Genomic DNA, 20,360 nt, shown 5'->3' with positions numbered 1-20,360 from the left:
CAGTGTTAGAGGACCCAGGTAAAGACAGACCATTAATTAAAATACTTCTCCCCCTCCTTCACAATAACCAGTATTTCCAGATACATGCCATTAAGGATGAAAGCTGTAGGTTGTTTTGATACTTTGAAAGAAGCTAAGGAAAAATAATAACGAGGGGAGCCTCTCAGCAACAACACAAACACAGACATAAAAAAAAAAATTCATTAACTACTGCTGCCTCATACTGAAGGGTCATGACGGTTTCCCAAAACTGTCTTTCAACAATAAATAATAAACACAAATTTCCAAAGAAAGTTCCGGTTTTATGATAACCGTGCCTTCCTTGCTAGTTGAGTTAGAAGACCTCATGGAAGCTTTTGACCTAACCTCTGGCACTTCCATTTAGCCAGTATTTGTCACCCTGACAGCATGGGGAATGGTTTCCAGCCATTCGGCTTATAGTAATAATGACGTGCCTCTTGTTTTTACCCCAAGAGACTGAGGACTGCTGATTCACAGACTGATGAGTTTTGAACGGACACTGCTAGGTCAGATAAAGAAGCATCACAGAAGAAAAGCATCCAAATCCAGGCAGAGCCTTAAGCTGTTTTGAATCAAAATCAAGAAGCTTAATAAACTAATGTGTTTGGGATATTTTTCCCACCCTGAAGAGTCAACTTAAGGTTTGCAGAGAACAATACAGCACTGACATTGCTGTTTGTAAGGGAATGTCACAGAACAGGCATAGTGCTTTCTAGAATCCAGCTTTTGCTGGCTGCTGAATCCACATTTGGTGGACACAGAAGATGATCTCCAGGCTCCACTACAGATTAGTGCATCCATGTAGGTGACTTCTCAGCATACCAGGTTGTATTCTATAACAAACACAGATGCCAGGTGAAATGACTTTTTGAAGCAGCACTAGTTCAAAGTACTGATGAAGCAGCAGAAAACAGGGGTCTAACTACCTCTGTACAAATTAAGAGGTGATTTCTCTCCACTTTCTCTTGCCCCACCACACACATTTCTCATACAGGAGACTAAGAGTTGCAGGACTGAGAAAAGATCATTGCCCCATTTCAGTCAGAACCTAAAACTTTGGAGGAGAACACTAACAGTAGGTTCTAAAATAATTTTCATTTCCTTTTGATTAATATTTTAAAAGGGAGGCAGAAAATTATATATTTGGTGCATTTCCAAATATTTCTGCAGGGAACATTTACCCTTAAATCAGGCCAAATGACTACATGTTTGTGTATAACCATAGCCTTAGAGAAATGCAGTTTTGTTTCTCCAGTATTAAAAGACGTTACAGAGAGGGCAAAATAAAAACCAAATCGTCTTTCATACTGCCTCTGTTTTCGATTTCTCCTTTGTGTACCAACCTACCTAATGTAAAGAACCAATAAATTCAAGCATTTGGTTCCCAGAGACACAACTTCTTATTTGCAAGAATTTTAAATCTCTTGTTGTAAAAATAAATCATTCAAAGTTTTGTAGTGTAAACTTTCACCTTTCTAAACAAGGCATGCAAATATTTCTCCAAGTGTTTGTCAGAAACTAATACAATAGCTTTTCAGTGCAATCGGTTTTAAAAATCGTTTCAAATAAGTAATATGACATTGTCCCATGACTTAACTAGAAGTTGGACATGTTGATCTTACTTCCTAACAGAACCAGTGATATTTCTTGCTGTTAATTTTACTTTCTTTGTCTTGGAGTAAAAAGACAGGAAACCATTGCAAAACAGAAACCAAGAAAAAAACCATCACAAACTAGTAGCAGGACCTTTTCAACGTTATGATCTGCACACAAGTTCCACCCTAGTGCAATTGTTTTTCTCCAAGTCCTGACCATTAACAAAAAGTAAGCAGAACCAGAAAAAATAGCCCAAACCAAGTACATCCTTTTGACAAAAAAATGCTGTATTTTCACAGTAAAGATGAATTTTAAGACTTACGACAAAAGTAATCTTGGACAACAAACTGATTTTATGCTAAAACTGTGTATCAGCACAGATATGATTTAGATATTAATTCAATAAATTGCCCAATTATATAATTTTAAGAACATACATTTTCTCTTTTAGATGTTCTCCAAATGATAGTTATGAAAAACACACACTCTTATGAAGCTTTTTATACAGTTCCATTAACAAGAGAGATGACTGTACCATAGGCAGTCTGAGGGCACTTTCATCTCCAGTTTTCCCACCCTATGTGATCTGAGGAAATACGCCAGACCATAACATTTAAGGTACTTTGAATGTCCAGTTTTAGCTCCTGAAACTTCACTCCCTTCTACTTCGCAATTCATAAATGAAAATTGGACTGGAAGAATAAAGTTACCTTCCCAATTTGCAACAAAACCTCTGAATCTTCTCCATCAACTTCCACTTCTGCTGGTTTCACTAACTCAAGAAATGCTACTGCACATATATCCTCAACTATTTCTTTCCTTGAGAGCCTGTTAATCCATAAAAACAGTAATAATGAGAGAGGTGAGGACTCAATGTATCATCTCAAAAACAGTCACCAAGTACCAGGCCAAGCAAGTTGCTGATCAAAATAGTAGGTGAAATTTAAAAATCCTGCTTACTGTTAGATGTCATATGAAGAAGTGGAAACAAGTAGAATACTCAAATATATTTATCTTTAAAAATACATTAGTTAATTATTTGGGGGCTGCAAAGAGACTACAAAGAGATCCATTTAACGGTCTACTTATTGCTACTTTCTAATAAACTTTTTTTTTTTCGGAAGAACTGGCTGCTTGAGTTCCCCAAGGCCAAGGGAAATGAATTAAACGTTCAGAAGCAAAAGCTAACGAGAAAACTAAGAAAGCACTGAGACCAGCTACAGCCCACATAATTTATAAACACTTGACAGCTAGTACTTTTATTTTTTGTTATTATGTAGATTTCAATGCATTTTCCTCTTAGCAGTTGAGACAAAACACAAGCTTTTCTAAGAACTTAATAGCACATCTTATTTCCTTTTGGTTACTGTTACCTACCCTCCTTCTCCCTAAGTTTTCAAAGATAACCCAGCTGACCATTGGTCTTTTCAAATCAACTGCATCAAACAGACCACACATCATTTAGGCTCTACAATACTCGGATGTCCAGTTACCACCCACCTGATTTCTCTCAGTCCCTTGGCAGCATAACCTTGTTTACTTCTTTTTAATTTTCTGACCCTCGTACCTTTCTACTTACTCCTTTTTTATTTTAAAGGAGTTCAGCGTTATTCATAGACAACCAGACTTCTTTGTTTTTATAAAAAATTCTGCATCTGTTTCCGAGTGACACCCACTCTGTCAGTTCAGTTTTTGGAGATAAAGAGTGAGGATATACTGGGATGGCTGCACATCCCCAGCTATCCCTGAAAACAGCCATCTGTATCAAGGGCTCATTTCTTAAGCCTGCACTAACAGGTCTCTGTTACAGCAAGCTTTGTTACTCTGTCTTGCTTGTATCAACATAGTACAAGACAAACTTAACCTTGGGTATTAAACTCAGAATGCTATACACTGAAAGCACAAATACACCATAAGAGTGAAGGCCTGCACATTTTAAAACGTTACTTGGCAGATTTGGAAGCAGCTGATGATGCCCAAACTTACATTGAGATTTCAGATCAAGCTAGCAGAAATCAAAATGGGGATGTTAGCTAACAATGGGAGAACTAGCCACGAAATAAGAGAAAGTTACAGCAAGGCAACATAAGTGGTTCCTAAGATTATTTAAATTCCAGAGAATCCAAACTCTTCCTGCCACCTGCATAATACCTGGTCCAAAGACTCGCTGCTGCCGAGGATCTGCCAACCCCTTACACTCATGCAAAAACCCATCCTTCAGGGCTGAGGTGGCTTCCCAAGTGGCAGATTAACAGGATTTTAAGAACTACCTGAATCCAGTTTGGAGCACAGACCAGCAGCACCACCGTGCTCCTTCAGAGAGAGAGAGCTAGCTATGTCCAAGAGTGCAGTGGCACACCATAAAGCAGCTCAGCTTTGAAAGTAAACCAGACTGAATCTAGAATTCAGAAACTGTTGTGAACAGACTTCCTGGCAAGATTTCCTTGTAAACAGCTAGCAGAGTAAAAAGGGAATCCCAGATGACTGTTCTGCCCCTTTTCATACTGCAAAGACACAATTAAGAGGGAACAAAGGGGTATACAAACATTTACCTGATTGTAGAAAAGTATTTACAATGTTTGTGCTAGAAATATTTAAGGCAGATAAAGATATTTATCCTTGAAATAACTAAGATTTAAAAATTATAACAAAAACCCAAAATAAACCTAAACCGTTCAACACCCATTAAGGCAAAAGAAAGTAAATAAATTCAGCCAATTGGTTATTTCCATACGAGTGGATTTCTTTAAATAGTAATGAAATCATTGCCAAAAAATCCATTGTTATTAAAATAAAAAAGTTGGCTCAGCCTACCAAAATTAGATTTGTAAGTTGCTGGTCATTCCCATAATTAAATCTATGTCACAAATTTGCAAGAAAAATGGACACTGTGCCTAATGCATTTACTTGCTGCACTGGTGCTGTCAGGCTGTGTAAATCATTATGCCTGCTAAAGCAGAGTAGATAAGGACTCCATACATTTTCATTAACCAACTAGGCTTTGTGTGTATGTGAGAAGATAACTTTCATATTCCCTTCTAGCTTTAGATTTCATCTGGAAGATAATGTAAATAAAAACACTAGCCTTGATTTGATTAGCCAAGTGGCTGCTCCAAAAGTTGAGTTTTTGAACAATATGAACCAGCTCTGTCACCTTAGAAAGACAGTCAAGTAGAGGAAAAAAAAACATATATAGTTAATTTGGACAAAGAAGATAAGTGAAATGAAACATGGAATAGGTTCCTTCCTTCAGACTGACTTATGTAGCCTGGACACATGCCTTATTTCATCCCATAGCTTTCAATAGAGGAAGTGAAGCTAATCCAAGACAGCATTGCAAGAAGTCTCAACCAACACCTTCATTTTCAGCTGCTCTTTGCTCTGTTTTTTTCAGGAGTGCAGTGGTCACAGAGCAGAGCCCTCTGAATTCTCACTTTTACGCTTGATTTCCTGTCACCACAGAACTTCAGATTTTGGTTACAGTTCTTTGTCTAAGGTGAAGTTGATGGCTGTTCCTTTCATATTTACTGTTCATAACCCCAAGGCATCAAATAATCTGACATCGTTCACTCAAATCACAAGCTGGATACTCTCATGAGTTTCCAAGCCCACTGTCTCAGGAGGAAAGGAGATTAATGAGAGGTAGAAAGAGATTAGACAAGGCTCTTTCTAGCCTAGTAGTGCAGAGCATTTTGTGAGAATATCATCTTCTAGACTTTAGGCCTTCTCCTTCTCACATGAACATGGCATTGTATTGTCACTCCAAATTGAGTTTAGCTCTCAACCAAGCATGTGTCTCCACTTCAGTGCAAGAACAGCCCCAGTGACAGGCTATGCCTTGGTGAACGTAAAGCCAAAGGAGCTGAGCCACGCAGGCAAACACCGTAGGATAATCATTAGCACAGCATGTTTTGCAGCATCCTGCCTATTGCTCTGCACTTTGGATGTTAACAAGCATTATTTTTCTGTTGCAGCACAACTTTTAGAAGCAGAATAGAAATGCTGAGGAAGCACAATAATGTATACAATGCTAAGAATCTCAGCAAACTAATACTTAACATCCCAGAGAATTTCTTTATCCTCTAGGTGCAAAAGTATCTTCTCCTACAAGTAGAAGCAGGTACCTCAGTGCTCTCTAACTCAGCAGATCTTAGCATGCATTTACATGCTTTACAGTAGCAACCTTGCTGATAACCATCCCCTCAGTATTAGTAAAATGCTATCAGATTTTATTAAAACCCTATTAAGAGGAAAAACTGAAATCACTTATTACATTCCACAATTATTGTAAACCAAACTGTTTAAACAAGGGGAGGAGATAATGATATTAACTACCCAACCCAAAGCAATCCTCTGTGGTATGATTCTAAATATTCTCTTGGCTGAAATTTATGTAAATTGAATTCATCTACCGTTAGTTATTACCAATCTAGCTGCATAAAAACACTTTTCTGTAACAATTAGTTCTTTAAAACACCGTATTTTAATTAGACCTGAGACATTATTAAATTAAGTGTAAATATGTACAGTATCATTCCACGCATTGTTTCATCTGCATATTTAAAGGAATATGGAGCTTTGGTGGAGTTTAAAAGGAATTACTCTGCAGCTGGTTGGTAAGTTTTTGGAAATTTCCTTACCACCCAAAACACCTCCAAATGCTTAATCTAAGCATATTTCTGCTCATCAAGCACTTCTACATTTAGCATTTCACAATGTGTTCCTTTTCATCTGAATAAGCCTATCTCAGTATTATTCTAACATGATACTGAGTCTTTTCCTGCAGACATTTTATTTCACAGTTCATTTCAATTTAACTTCTCCAGGACCATTTCCTAGTCTTAAAAAAGGAAAGAAGTGGGGGGGGAAAAGTTAAAAGCATAGCACATTTTTCAGCCCTTTTAAATCAGCTTGCTTCACAGTGTCATACACAGACACTGGCCCCACAGGGCATAGTCTGAGAACAGACAACATCCTGTCCTCCTGGCTTTGTCAGGACTACAGACAAGTGCAGCAACGTGCCCACATTCTGCACATGGCAAGACAGGGAATGTAAGAAGGACTGCAGCCTTGCCAGTGGTCAGATCCTTCCAAATTATCTCCAGGACACGTATATGGTTATGGTCATAAAGGTACGTAACTACATTTAAGCCTATCTGCAGACAGCACATCATCAGACACTAATAGCAAAAATGTAAATTTGATTTAGATTCGTTATGAAGAAATAGGTAACAGGATCTCCGCCTATAGCCACCACAGCCATAAATTAGGCACCAATACAAACCAGTGGATTTCCAAAAACACCACCACAACTTTCCATTATCTTCTCAAAAACAGGCCAATGATTTTAATATTTTACAGAACAGTTTTGACTTCAAACAACTATATATATATATGTGTATATTTTTAATGCTTCACCAGTTCTTCACAGAAAGCTGTGATGGCATGCGAGTGACACACAGGAGCCACTCAAAGGCCAGGTTGACCTACAGCCCTGGGAAACTGGTGAGCAGCTCTGGCTACTTATTACAGTCCCTGCCCTGCCCTACCATCACTCCAGTGCATTTTCAGCCACAAAGTTCACTCTACCAACTTCATAACTTGAAAAGTTTGTAAGAGCAAAACTTTCAGTAAACATATTTGTTGTTTCTCTTTTGTCCTACATACATTTTCACTACATAATCATGATTTCAAACTAGGATACCACAGTAAGTGTTTAAGTGTTTGTATAGATTTGTGACTTAATAGTGGCCACTTCCTTTAATTTTATTTAAAAACAAACAAACAAACAAACAAACAAACTGTGGCTTGATTCAGGCTGATATTTCATATATTTGAAAAGTATTTCCTGGAATATTTTTTTTTTAAGACAAAGGTTTAGCACAATACTGCTCCACGATTCAAAAAAATCTGAAATAAATACAATGTGAAATTAGGTAACTGTATGTAAACAGAACTTTCCAATGATCAGTCCATGGAACTAAGAACAAAACTAAAACCAGGAGTATTATATGAGCACACAAACTAGCTCAGCTTCCTTAACTGAGATTTCTTCAAAGAGCTACAAACATGCTCTAGAAATTAAAATATGTATACGTTGCTTTACTGGGATCCAGCACTGTAGTCAGATGCTCCAGGGCCTGAATTCTTATTTGAAGTCAAAAGACATTCTCCAAATGACAACTGAGCTGAGGCCTTTGGGTATCTGAGGAAACCTCCTGAACCGAAAGCTGGGGACAGCAGAGAAACTGGAGCTTGTGCCAAGCAACAAGAGAAAATGCCATGCAAACACACAGAAAGTATCTTCTTCCAATTGGGGGAGGACATGACACATGACAAAATGGAGCAAGTATTGGGGAATTGCTATTTGAAAAATATGAATGGTCATCTATACCCATAAAACCTACACTCAGCCTCCTAACCTTAACCTAGTCCCTCAAAAAAGCAGCAGCATAATGCACAACTTCAAAATGCCATGCACATTTCTCTCTTGGCAGCACAGCTTTACATGCTTGAACTCCCAAACTCCAGCTTTTCATAACACAAATATGCATATAAAGTGAGGTATTTTTTACTTGCAGTTTTGATTTTAATTTCCTAATGTGAATTATTTTGTCATTCATTCCTTTTTTACATCAGAGTCCTCTTTCTGGGGACAAAAGACTCGAATCACAAATGCACACTTCTAAACATGCACAGATTTTAGTAAAGATGACCAAATTCAATTATTAGCTACTTAAATAAATAAAACAGTCACTTCTCGCTTGCATACATATAAAATAATTTGTATTTAATATTCATGAATGTCTCTCCAAACAACATATCAACAAAAGAAATCTACTCTTCCTTTCTTCATAAATATATTTATTTAGTGTTCTTTACAGTGCCCTTTCTGAATCTTTGTAGACCACTAGGCCCACAAATACTGTTCTAACTGATCACAGAAATGGTTATATTTCCAGCTGGATTGATTGCTTTCCCGTATCTAGCTATTTTAGTGTGTTCCTCAGAGACACTGAGTGGCTTCACTGACAGTGAAATATGCTAAACAAATGACATGTCACTGAGTAAATTAGCATCTCCTCTCTGATCAGCTGGGTCATGTTTTCTTTTCAAAATCTATGGCCTTTTGATAGAAAATAATGAGTATTTGATAGGCCTTATTAGAAAAATCAATATATTGATGGTCTCGTCTGAATCATCTGCATAATAATAGATTCTGTTAACCCATTAAGGAGAAAATTAAGATGTGTTTACACTTTATTAATTTACCATGACCAGAGACAATTTATTCACTACTTTTCTCAAGAGTTTAGCAAAAAGAGAAGAAATATCTGCATGCAATGGTACAGCAAAATAAATGGAAAGATGATCCATTTTTTCCAGCTAAATGGCACAATTCCACCAACACTAATGTGAAAAATACAAGCACACCAATGATGCTGTTAAAAATAAGACTAAAGCACTTGCTATAAATTTTGCATTACTTACCAAAAAACTTCCAAAAGCGGAATTAAATATAGCAGCTGCCTGAAGAGAGAAAAAGATAAATATCACCAATGGTAAAATAGCTATAGTACAAGAATAAAATGTTATTCCCCCGCCCAAAAAGCTATTAGATCCTCCAAATACAGACATACACAGAGACCATTAGTCAGTTAGCCACTGCTTAAAAATTGTCAGTGGCCTGTAACTTATGAAGACTGATAGGTTCTGGTTTATGCATTCCTAAATAATGTGCTGAAATGGACAAAAGCAGGAGGAGAAAAAATCCTTGCTAGTAGACTTAAGAGGAGTAGCCACAAGAACTAGGAATATTACACAGAAGCTTGGTCTCAGTGCTTTTGCTCTAATCTGCCAGAAAGATTTTTTTAAAAATTGATCTATTAATCAAAATTAATACAATCTAAACTAAAATACTACATTTTCATAGACTTTTAACAATTTTAATGGAATATTAACCAGGCAAACTAATTTAATTGTTCATCATAATAAAGTACTGACAAATTCAGAAGTTTCTGTAGTTTGACCAGGAAATCTAAAATAGGAACAAAAAAAAAAACCCACAAAAACCAACAAAACCCACCAAAAAAAAGTCGCTACACCACCAAAACAACAACCCCACACTTCAGAGTCCAAAATGTCTAATTATTACTTTTTACTCCATAGTTTTTTAAAATCAGAAAACAAACAAGTTTGATAACAATTATAGAAGTGTCTGTGCTTACCTAAATATCCAGCAAATACAAGTAGCAGTATTCTTTCTTAACATTAACTAATTAAATTCCAAGAAGTTAAAACTTGAGTCTTGAATAGCTTTCCCCAATCACCAAGAAAGAACAGAAACTCCTGTCAGGCAGCCAGTCTGATGATGAAAAGCCACACAGCAAAGGTAAGAGGAAAAAGAGGAGAGAAATCTACCGCTTACATGAAGATTAAGAGCTAAGTCAAATTAATCACCCTGGACACTTCCACCCACAGATTAATAATAAGTGGATGCTAGCAAGTTCAGCAAGTTTGAATAAAGTCCAAAATCAGGGTAGGAGCTGTAGCTGAACCTGCCTTCTGCTCCATAAGAGGATGCAATGAAAATGAATGGCTAATGAGATCCTTGGCTCTAGAGAGCTTAGCTTTCTTATTCAAGTTCATAATTAATTCAAAGCTTTGATAATTTCATTAGATTCCTCCTCTGCTGGCCCTATCAATAAAAGATGGCACTGGACTGCAGCTCCTCAGTGGCCCAAATACAAAAACAAATGCAGACTGGGAAACCTTTGCTGACTTGCCTACTAAGAGGGACAATGGCATATGGCACTCCATGTTGCTGAGGGACCAGCTGGATACATACATCTAAATAAAACATTATAGTTGACAGTTGTAAACTACAGTAACATATTTTAACACCTCTTCCTCATCAACATGCCTTTCTGAACATAAAAAAGAGACACAAGTCCAAACAGCTTCTCTTGCCAGAGATCACAGTTGAAAGCAAGAGTGAGTGCAACTTAAAACAATTCTTCAACAAGTGTGAGTCAAATCAGGATTTTCTAGTTGCATATGAAGATATACAGCTGATACTTTGATACAGCAAGAGAGAGACACATTATACCCATGCACACAAACCTACTGCAAGGGGTCAGTTTCAATATGGGAGACGTCCTTGCATGTATCTTTTGTTAATATATTCCTCATAAGGTTTCCATTATCATTATAATGGAATAATTATAATAAATTATAATAAAAAAACTGATCCGGTTTATCAAGTCTCTTTGGTAATTGTTGGACATGTGCCATTCTCTTACACAGACATTGTATTTGACCACTTCAATCTGATAAAGATGTAGAAAGGTTGCTTTAATTACATCCTGCCTCTGAACCCATGAAGAAGGATCTAGAGTTCCATTTTTAAGCACACTTGAAGATGTCTTCCTTGCAAAATAGTCTTTGCTATATAAACCAATGTAAATTAACTGTTAAGAACTGAAAGACAGAAGCATCTGCGCTTCACTTCTGCACCAGAAGGCTGGGAGGACTTAATAGTCCCCTCCTCCCCATGCAGATTTTGCATGCAGAGTGAGAGCTGCATTTCTGTCTCCTACAGAGAACTGTATCACTTATCCTCTTCAGGAAAGCTGTTGAAGTCCACATAAAATGGGTAGCAAGCATAAAAAGTAGCTGTTTCCTCCCTAACATGCTAAACTGAACTCCATGTGTCAAAAAAACCCTAGGTCCTACCAGACCAAGCTCTGTTTACAGTGCAGGTGAGCCTGCCAGACCACGTCTACTGACACAAGAGAAATAACTTCAGTTCTGGACAGACCTCAACCATTTTTCTGGTCATTCCGACAATGCACACAGAACAAAGCACTAGCTGGCAAGAACGGATACCTTAGTAGGTACCTGTGCATCTAGTTTTAGCCACATTAGTAGCTGCCAATCCTGATTTTGAGTATCACTTAAAGACATGAAATTTGTTACTTAAAATGCACTCCAATTCCACCGCCAGGATAAATTCTGTACCTGGAAAGGTACTAAGGAGAGATACTAGATTGTTCTGGTGGCACGTATGTTGGCCATCAACAAACTTATTTTCTTTCTTCCTTCCTGACCCACCAGGAACATTTTGGGATTTTTTTACATTCTCAAGTACATAACAGGTACTAATACAACAATCTCAGACAAATCATATACTTCAGGTATTCAGTCAGTCATGTGCAAAAGTCTAATTCGGATTGGTCCAGGGGTACACTAGTTTTTGATGTTTATTTCCCTTTCCATGCAGTGTCAGAAATCGTCCATGGCAAATGGTAAATGGTCATTACAGACAAAAGAAAAGGAAGCCCATACATTAATCTGTAGTCAGATTATTTGCCTCCATGAGGGAGGACTTCCACATGTCAATTACTGTATTATATTTGCAGTTTTCTTCACAAACATTTCTCCTGCAAAATAAACTTAGAAGTAGATTTCTCTCATACCCACAAACCTGGGGCTTATATTTGTGAGTGTTATTCAGCTTAAACAAACTGGTAGTAAACCAAATCAACTGCTCCAATTTGTAATTAAATTTACCTAGAATTTAAACAGTTTGTGCTTCCAACTCCTTTCTATCAAGAGGGATAACATTGCCTGCATACCTCACAGGGCATCGTCAAAATTAATTCATTGCTTAAAAAGCACTCCGAGATCCTCACGGGGATGATACAAATAAACATTAGTGCTGACACACAATACAGCTAATCTCTTCATTTTTTATTTGAAACATTTATTAGTCACTATTATTTTATAACTTTTTTAGCATTTGCTCCTTTTGTGCCTCAACAGATAGACTATCTGCAGTCAGCTTAAATGAAACAATAAAAGATGGGAACAGTTAGATGTCCTCATAATACTCCAAGTTCAGATTTGCATGTGTTTGCAAACCATTCATTGCACTCACCATTAATATGAGAAGAGAGTTCTCTATAAAATCAATGGTAAGATCCTCTCAAAAGCTAAATGCATAGCCATGTAATGAAATACAAGGTCAGACCACATTCAAAAGCAACAGTAGTAACAACCAGACCAATTATTTAAGTTTACATCAACTCAGAAACAATGAAGACTGAAAGTGACTGCCAGTACTCTTAAAACACGGCTAGTACAGAGAGTATGGACATCTCCACTTGAGTTCAAATGGTGCTCACTAGCTTCACTTAGCAGGTGTGATTTCAGTGAACTCAGCACGGCGCTGGGATTGAGGGAATCTCTCACTAGTCTGCATTTCGAGGGAGGATTGGCTGGCCTGTAGCACTCCCAAGTGAGAAGTAACCAGCCTACCTCTGAAGGAAACCCATCTGGCAGCACTTGGCAGAAATCTTCCTTTTCCCATACCTGAGCCTAGTGCAAAGCTTCAGCCCTTCAACTCCCAACTTATCATGAAACATATGCATGGAAAACACTGCTAAGATTTGCAATAGTGGCAGCAAGAAGATTCAAGACAGTCCTCACAGCAACAAAGACTAGTAACAAAGAGAAGAAAGTCACGACCAAGAGGCTAAACACCTCCCCATGAGCAGGTACCCAAAAGGAGTAGCAAGTACAAGCAGCATTCACGTACAGATGACTGGGCAGCAAATCAAATACACATGCTTAGATTTCCACATAATTAAATACAGATTACATTCTGAACTCCGTTCCATTTCCTTTTATTTTAGTATCAAACTAAACTATCTTGGAATTTATCATACTAGATATCTTTTGATAACAATGTAGCAGGACTATATTAAAGAATAAAATATGCTCTGGCAACATATGGAGCACCTGGGTCAAAACGCGACATTTTATCATTATCAGCAAGAGTTGAATGAAATGGTTATGCACAGCTCAACTGGAACTACAACTTCCTTTACTGCAGAGTCACAGAGGAACAATTATGCCTTACAGCTTTACACGTGGACCACACAAAAAAAAGTAAAAGGCTTTTTCCCTAGCAGGTATACTTTAAAACAAACAAACAAACAAAACAAAACAAAACAAACATGCCACATTGAGTGTTTGATTCTTGAGTGTCGTTTGGTAGCCTTTAGGGAGGTAACATTCTTAACTGTACTTAACCCTAAGCTTTCACGGGACATGGGTCCCACTGGCACTCCCACAGATGCAAGAGCACATGCTGTGCACCCCAGGATCTGTTTGGTCGCAAGCTGTCCCCACTGCAGAAAGGCTGTTCCAGGGCCAAGGCCATAGATGCAGAGCAATGAAACGAAACAGCCTCAAAACATCTCAGAGGGAAGCAGCTTGGGCATCACCCAAAGCTGCTCTTTGTGTGCCCACAAGTATTTGTGGTTAAAACCTTATAATTTTTAAACACGCACCAGTAAGACATACAATACCATGTGGAAGACTAAATATCCTATTTAACACATGACACAATGAAGGACAGAAAAACGCAGAAGAGTAGAAAAGAGCTGGAAAACGACGACTCTAGCAGTACCACTACCGGATTACACAGTAGAGGGCAGAGAACACAATGCGGTAGTACAACATTTTACAGTGTCCATGTTTTAATGCAAAATTTAATAAATCCATGTCTCGTATTTGAAAGAGAGAAAAAAAAATACTAAAGGAAGTGATAGAAATGGTTTGACCGAACAGAGCAGAAAAGGAAATTTTATCTACACAGAGAGATCAGTGTAGTTCAAGAAGGTGGAGGGAAGAAGGTAGGACATCAGAAGTAGCTTGAATGAGTCAGCAGAGTCCCTTTAAACAACTCCTTAAACCTCCTATTTAAAAATAAAATCTCATGTGAGTGTTACTGCAGCTCATGTCTTAACTGCTGTTTCCATTAATAAGATGTTACAGCTCTGTAGAAAGCTATTTGCCACAGTACTGTTACTGCAAACAGAATATAAATATACCTAATAAGGTTTAATCTGTGTTGCTGTTCATAACTATTAATCTGAGTTCAGACAGGAAAAAAAAAAAAATATATATATATATATTCAAGTTCCTGGTTTTGAGCACTAAATTGAATCAGGTGTCCTCTTCTCTTAAGAAAATTAAGTTGCTTTTGTGTAAGAGTGTTTTAATGAGAACAGAGCCTGCCGACATTGATAAATGGGAATGACACCAGAGAGAGCATGTAAGCAGGACAATATGTGCATGTTACAGTCTTACAGGCTATTTTTCACTGACTATCCTGAATGACTTCGCTGTTTCTTTAGGGGCCTATTAATCTCAAATTTAGTTATTACACAACGTTTATTTGAACATATATTCTGTGGATCATGACAGTTAATAAAGGAAATCTTTTACAAGCTGTATTTTTACATATTGTTCCAACTGCAGCTCCCAGTCATTCTACTGTATTGATGAAATAACCTAGTTATGATGCAGGTCTAAAAAAGGCACATATATTCAGATTCTTTTTTAAGCATACAGGGACTCTTAAATAACTGTTAAAATGCATATAAAAATCCTGCTACAGCATGGCAAAAATAAAAGAGGTAGTGTTAACTGCTCAACAAAATCTCTGGCTGCACAATTGCCCCCTCAAAGGCAAAGCATATGCCTTTTTAACACTCCATCATCATCTCTGGGAAACAAATTAGGGCCTGGATTTGACCCTTGGAGGTGTATATGTACTCCATATTGAATTCAACAGAAGCACTCGTACGCATCTTACACATGAGTTTGATCCCAAGTGTTCTATACATAATAGGGCACCTCAACAGTAGTATTTCCTTTAAAATCAAACACAAAACAAACAAAAAAAAACAACAACAAAACCAGACTTTGATAACAATGAAATTTTGAGTCCAGAGAAATCTTATAAAACTGTAAACTTATGAACTGATGTTTGAAAAGTCTCCTAAAATAGCAGATTACACTAATTTTTAATGGAGTGGAACTGTACACATAACCTTCTCCTCTTAAAAAAGAAAGAAAAAAAAAAGAGAGAGACAAAAAAAAAAAAAGAAAAACCACCAAATAAAAAAACCCACAATGCCAAAAAAACCCCACCACACAGCACACCCATCAACCAAAGAAACCCAAGAACAGCAACAGAAAACCCCACCAATATATGGAGGCAATTATATTTCTACCTACTGCCATGTTCTACCATGTTCCCTGTAGTCCAACACAATTTGACAACTGTGAAAAAGCTATCACCTAAGCCCCAACCCACTTCTAAAGCCTTGCTGACAATATGAAAACATTACTTTTTTTCATCAGTGTTCAATAAGCACCAGTTTTAGGGAAATAATGCTGAAAATGCACTAGAAAATGAAATGGTATAACAAATACATTGCATGTTCACATTTCAGCAAGCGAACATCATCCAGAGAACAATTTCCTCTAAAACACCTCATTGAACCGTGGATCTGAAGCTGCGCACAGGCGGCAGGTCTGTTCCAGGCTGGCAGTGGTTGCCGTCACCCCAGTACAAACAAGTTTGTGCTGCTTCAGCCAGGCTCAGCACTCTGCCACCAGCAGTGCACAGAAACAAGCTGGGGGCTCTGCTGTCAGAGAGTTATTGCCTCCGACCTCCTACAGCCAAGTTCTTTCTGTTGAAAATCAGTCTGTCACTCTCTCATTTTTTTAGTTCCTCATAACCATCACAGCCTGTTGGTAATAATATTTACAAATACAAAACCATCCATCAAAAGGATGTCAAAAGGCAGGTGTTTTAGACGCACTTATTTAGTGTATCTGGTGCTCTCCACTGAAGGATTTCTGTTTCACCAACAGTTTCAGCAATACCGCGACAGAGAAAGAAAATTATCCTGCTTTCTTCCCTTTTGTTAAAAACGGTAATTTCCCTGTATTGTGAGCAACTGGCATGACTCAAGGGAGTTCTGGAGGCGCAGCATGGTATTTCTCCTCCAGAGGCAGTAGGAGATGAAGACTGAAGACCAGGAAGGTATCTACATTACATATTTTTTTTTCCAGAAAGTAAAACCAGAACATAAACATCTGTTAACAATTCAAATAGCAAACATTAAGCATTCAGAACTCAGGAACATTTATGTGTCAGTCCACAAATTTCCATCAATACTAATGTATAAATTAGTGACAGGAAATCCATGTTGAGCAAAGGCTGGAAAGCAACATTGTCCTGTATGACTGGATCATTTTCCTTCAGATTACTTGTACAGCCAAGCAGAATGCAAGCAAAAGCCTTCACCAGAAGTATCAGAAAGATCACATGAAAGAAGCCAGGAGGGGGGAACCTCTGTCACGAGGTGACTTGCTCTCCTCAGGTACAGAAGAGATGAGATGCTTCATGAGACATAGCACACAGTGCCTGACTAGCCCAGGCTATCAGCTGTACAACGCTGAGTCACTTTGCCTGCAGTTTCTTTGTTTTATTCTAAACACCATAGATCCACCAATACCAGCACCACATTTCTGTGGCTGTGTAGCATACAAAACTGGTGTAATGCTCACAAGGCGTACCAGGAGAAAGGGCTATCCACAAACACAAATGTAAGCAACACACATCTTTTGCAACCTCATGTCTACCCCTTCCAGATGCCAAGGTGAAGATTTGGAGAATGAGAAAGGGTGTCAGAGACAGCCACCAATACTCTCACTTCATCCTTGCGTGAAACAGTCCTTGACCAGCAATACCCCAAGCCCAGTGGTACCTTGAAGCTGTAGCTTAACCTTCCTGACTTCCCATCAGCTGCAGTATAAAACACAAAATCACACATGACACAGTGCCTTCCAGTGTTGGTTCCTACATCATGTGCCCCAATGGGGCAGTAACCTGAACATGTATATTGGACATTTGAATACTAGCATGAATAAACAGAGGCAGTTTCTCTTTTTCTCTCTCCTCTACTTAAAAATTGTAAATGCAAATACTAAGGTCACTGCCCAGTGCCAGTGTAAACATTTGAGCAACCAGTGATTTAAAGCTGACAAACTCTTAACAATACACACTTTCTCAAGCTGAGTACATATGTGCATAACTATCTGAAAACTCTATGCTCTGGCATCTTGCCTGCTCCTCCACAAACTCCATACAGCTCTCCCATGCCAGAAATCTCTGGGTTACTGGGAAGGCACATAGCCTAGTATTTTATATGTATTTTTCTCCAAATGGAAAGTCCATTTCCATAATTCTCCTATACACAAGGAAACAAAAGATAACTTCCCCCTTCTACCCATATACTGTACAGTATCAGCCTTAGGAGCCATACATTTGACCTGTGAAACAGACAGTGCTACACAATTAGAAAGCAAAAAGGAAACAATCTAACCAGTCACTGACACTTTGGTATAAAGTCTATCCAGAAACTTCAGGCACATGATGTATTTGTTAGTTACTCAAGGCTTACTACTTTAGCAGCGAAGATACTGACTCTTGCACCAGAACAAATGGACTGCTGAACAACGATTTAATAAAGGAGGCTCAGCTGAACAGCTGTATACAAGTAACTCTACCAACTTGATCTTCTCTTATGGTCAAACACCTCATAACTGTAAGTGACTTTCTCTCTAAAAAAAAAACAAAACACCAAAACACCACATATCTATATATATTACTGTAGAAGGTATTCTCAAAGGGATACAGAGCAATAACAACCTCCCAAACATACTTTTATTTAAGTTCACATTTTCTGAGATCTTAAGTTGTGATAAAAACACTTAAAGGTCTTGTCCCCTGATTCTCCTGGAGACACATCATCCATAACATGATTAGAGGTCTAGTTAAACAATGCATCCCACAACTCCAAAGAGTATTACTTCCCTGCTGAAGTGAAATGAAAGCACAAGGCCACTTTTTAAAAGGTGCCCTTTGCATTAACTGTAAGGCTGTGCCTGCACCAGTATTTTTCTATAAATATCCCACTGTCATATTGCTTTCTGGGCAGTTAGTAGCAGAACCAGACATTTTAACTGCTATGTCATACAAACCAGCTCAGAATGGCATCATTATTAAAGTCTCTGTCACTACTACCACTGGGAACAGCTTCACTATTAGTAGTACAATGCCAGGAGATGGGAAATAAAACACTGGTGTAAGGAAGGCCACAGTATGGGGAGGCTGGCTGAAGCACCAGCTTTGTAAAACGTTATAAAAGGAAAGTGGCCCACTGCACAGGTCCATGAACTGAAATCTCTGGAACTCATGTCAGAATGTGTCACAAGTCATAGTTAAAAGATATGGAGATTTTAATCTCATCAACAAACACCTGTCTGTATCTCAAAGTAGCACAGTTACTTCTCCCCCAATCTAGCCCAAAGGTTAAGCTTTACTGTAAACCAGTATTGCATGGCACTGGAAATTCCCTTTTTCCAACCCCAGCCAAAGCTCTGCATACTGCAATGTTGTGACAGAAACCGAAAGCTAAAGAAAATAAAAGCAGCATACTACAAGGAAGAGACCAGCACCACAGTTGCTGCCTGAAGGTAAAAAAGGAACAACCCTGACACATGCAACTGCATTATTTTAAATGCTGCTCAGATACTCCTGTCATCTAAATCAACAATTCATCTAAGCATAGCTAGAAGTAGTTTACACATACACAGACTGAGAAAGTGTGTAAAGGTGCATCTTTACATACTACACATCCCCAAAATTTGCCCAAGGAGTTCAGCAGTAGATCAGGAACAACTGAAATTCCAAATTTGTTTTCAGAGGAAAAAAAGAAAAAACTAACTACAACATTGGTATTTACCACCATCCTTCTTTTGAAGTATGTCCAAAAATCTTTAAATTCCAATCAGTTAGTTGCCCCTATTTTCCAAGAGACCTGCTATATCCTCCAATCCAAAAGGGGTAGAGGGACTAGTCTTCATTAACAAGGATTAATACTCAAATACCAATCAAGTCTAGGTTAGGGACTTGATTTCACAACTACTTGGCTAGCAGTAGGACTACATCATGAACAACAAAGAGGCTGAAACTGTTATTTGGAATTTTCATTCACATATATATATATATATTACTTAAACATAAAATACATAGTAACTCAACTAAATTAAAGGTAATTTATTACTTTTTTGAAGTAATTTAATTTATTCTCTGATGGGACAAAATACTGCATAACCACTACTTCTCTGAAGAAAAGGTTGAGAGAAAATATTAAAACCTACAGATTACACGTACAGAATTCTACCCAGGTTGTATGGAGAGCAGAGGCTCACCAAACACTGTGCTGGGGTGCCAGCCAAAGAAATGCACAAGCTTGCGTTACTGCAAAGGTCACAAAGTTGCTACCTGTGTTGAACATGTTCTTTGTGGCAGCATTCACTGAGCTTCTACAGTTTCCATTTACATCCAGAGTTGGCTGAAAACTGGAATACCCAGCATTAGAGATATTCCAGTATTTAAACATTTGCTTTAAAACTAAGTTCCCTCCCACTAGGATCATGACTTCTCATACAATTATTGAAATTGTCTTTTTTTTTACCATTTCATTTAACATTTTGCTTCTTCCAGCTGAATTGTTCTGTTGCCTCAAGGAACATGGCCTCTGTCCATGTTTGTCACTGCACAAAGCTTTTCAGCTGGTCCACAATGCAGCACTGTTATTAAATTCTTACGATGCATTGAGAAGGTACAGCCAGGGAGATCCATTTATCAAGAGAAATAAAAGGACAGAGTCCCTAAGTTACAGCAAAAACGTGGAAGATATCAAAATTATTTGTTTGCAAAACTGAACCAGGTTAACCTAACCTGAAACAAACTATTTACATACAGATTTTCCTGAAAGAAAGTGGAAACATTCCTACAAAGTCTAAATTGC

At 37.9% G+C, this 20,360-nt stretch overlaps 1 protein-coding gene across 9 annotated transcripts in view; it reads right to left on the bottom strand.

The window, feature by feature from the left end:
• Positions 1–20,360, bottom strand: part of SLC10A7 (solute carrier family 10 member 7) — a 153,935-nt gene that overhangs the window by 91,434 nt on the left and 42,141 nt on the right. For 6 of the 9 annotated variants that reach the window (XR_011738864.1, XM_071808012.1, XM_071808011.1 and 3 more), the window contains one exon: positions 9,109–9,147. The exons of the other annotated variants lie outside the window; for them this stretch is intronic. Coding sequence is in view for 4 of the 6 variants with exons in the window: in XM_071808012.1 (XP_071664113.1) it covers positions 9,109–9,147 (39 nt within the window). In the remaining 2 variants the exon portion in view is untranslated. Of the gene's footprint in view, positions 1–9,108; positions 9,148–20,360 lie in introns of those variants that run through there. 9 annotated transcript variants of the gene reach the window in all.

Source organism: Patagioenas fasciata, chromosome 4, assembly GCF_037038585.1.
Source record: "Patagioenas fasciata isolate bPatFas1 chromosome 4, bPatFas1.hap1, whole genome shotgun sequence".
NCBI classification, from domain to species: Eukaryota; Metazoa; Chordata; class Aves; order Columbiformes; family Columbidae; genus Patagioenas; species Patagioenas fasciata.
This window is presented reverse-complemented; position numbering and strand designations above follow the sequence as displayed.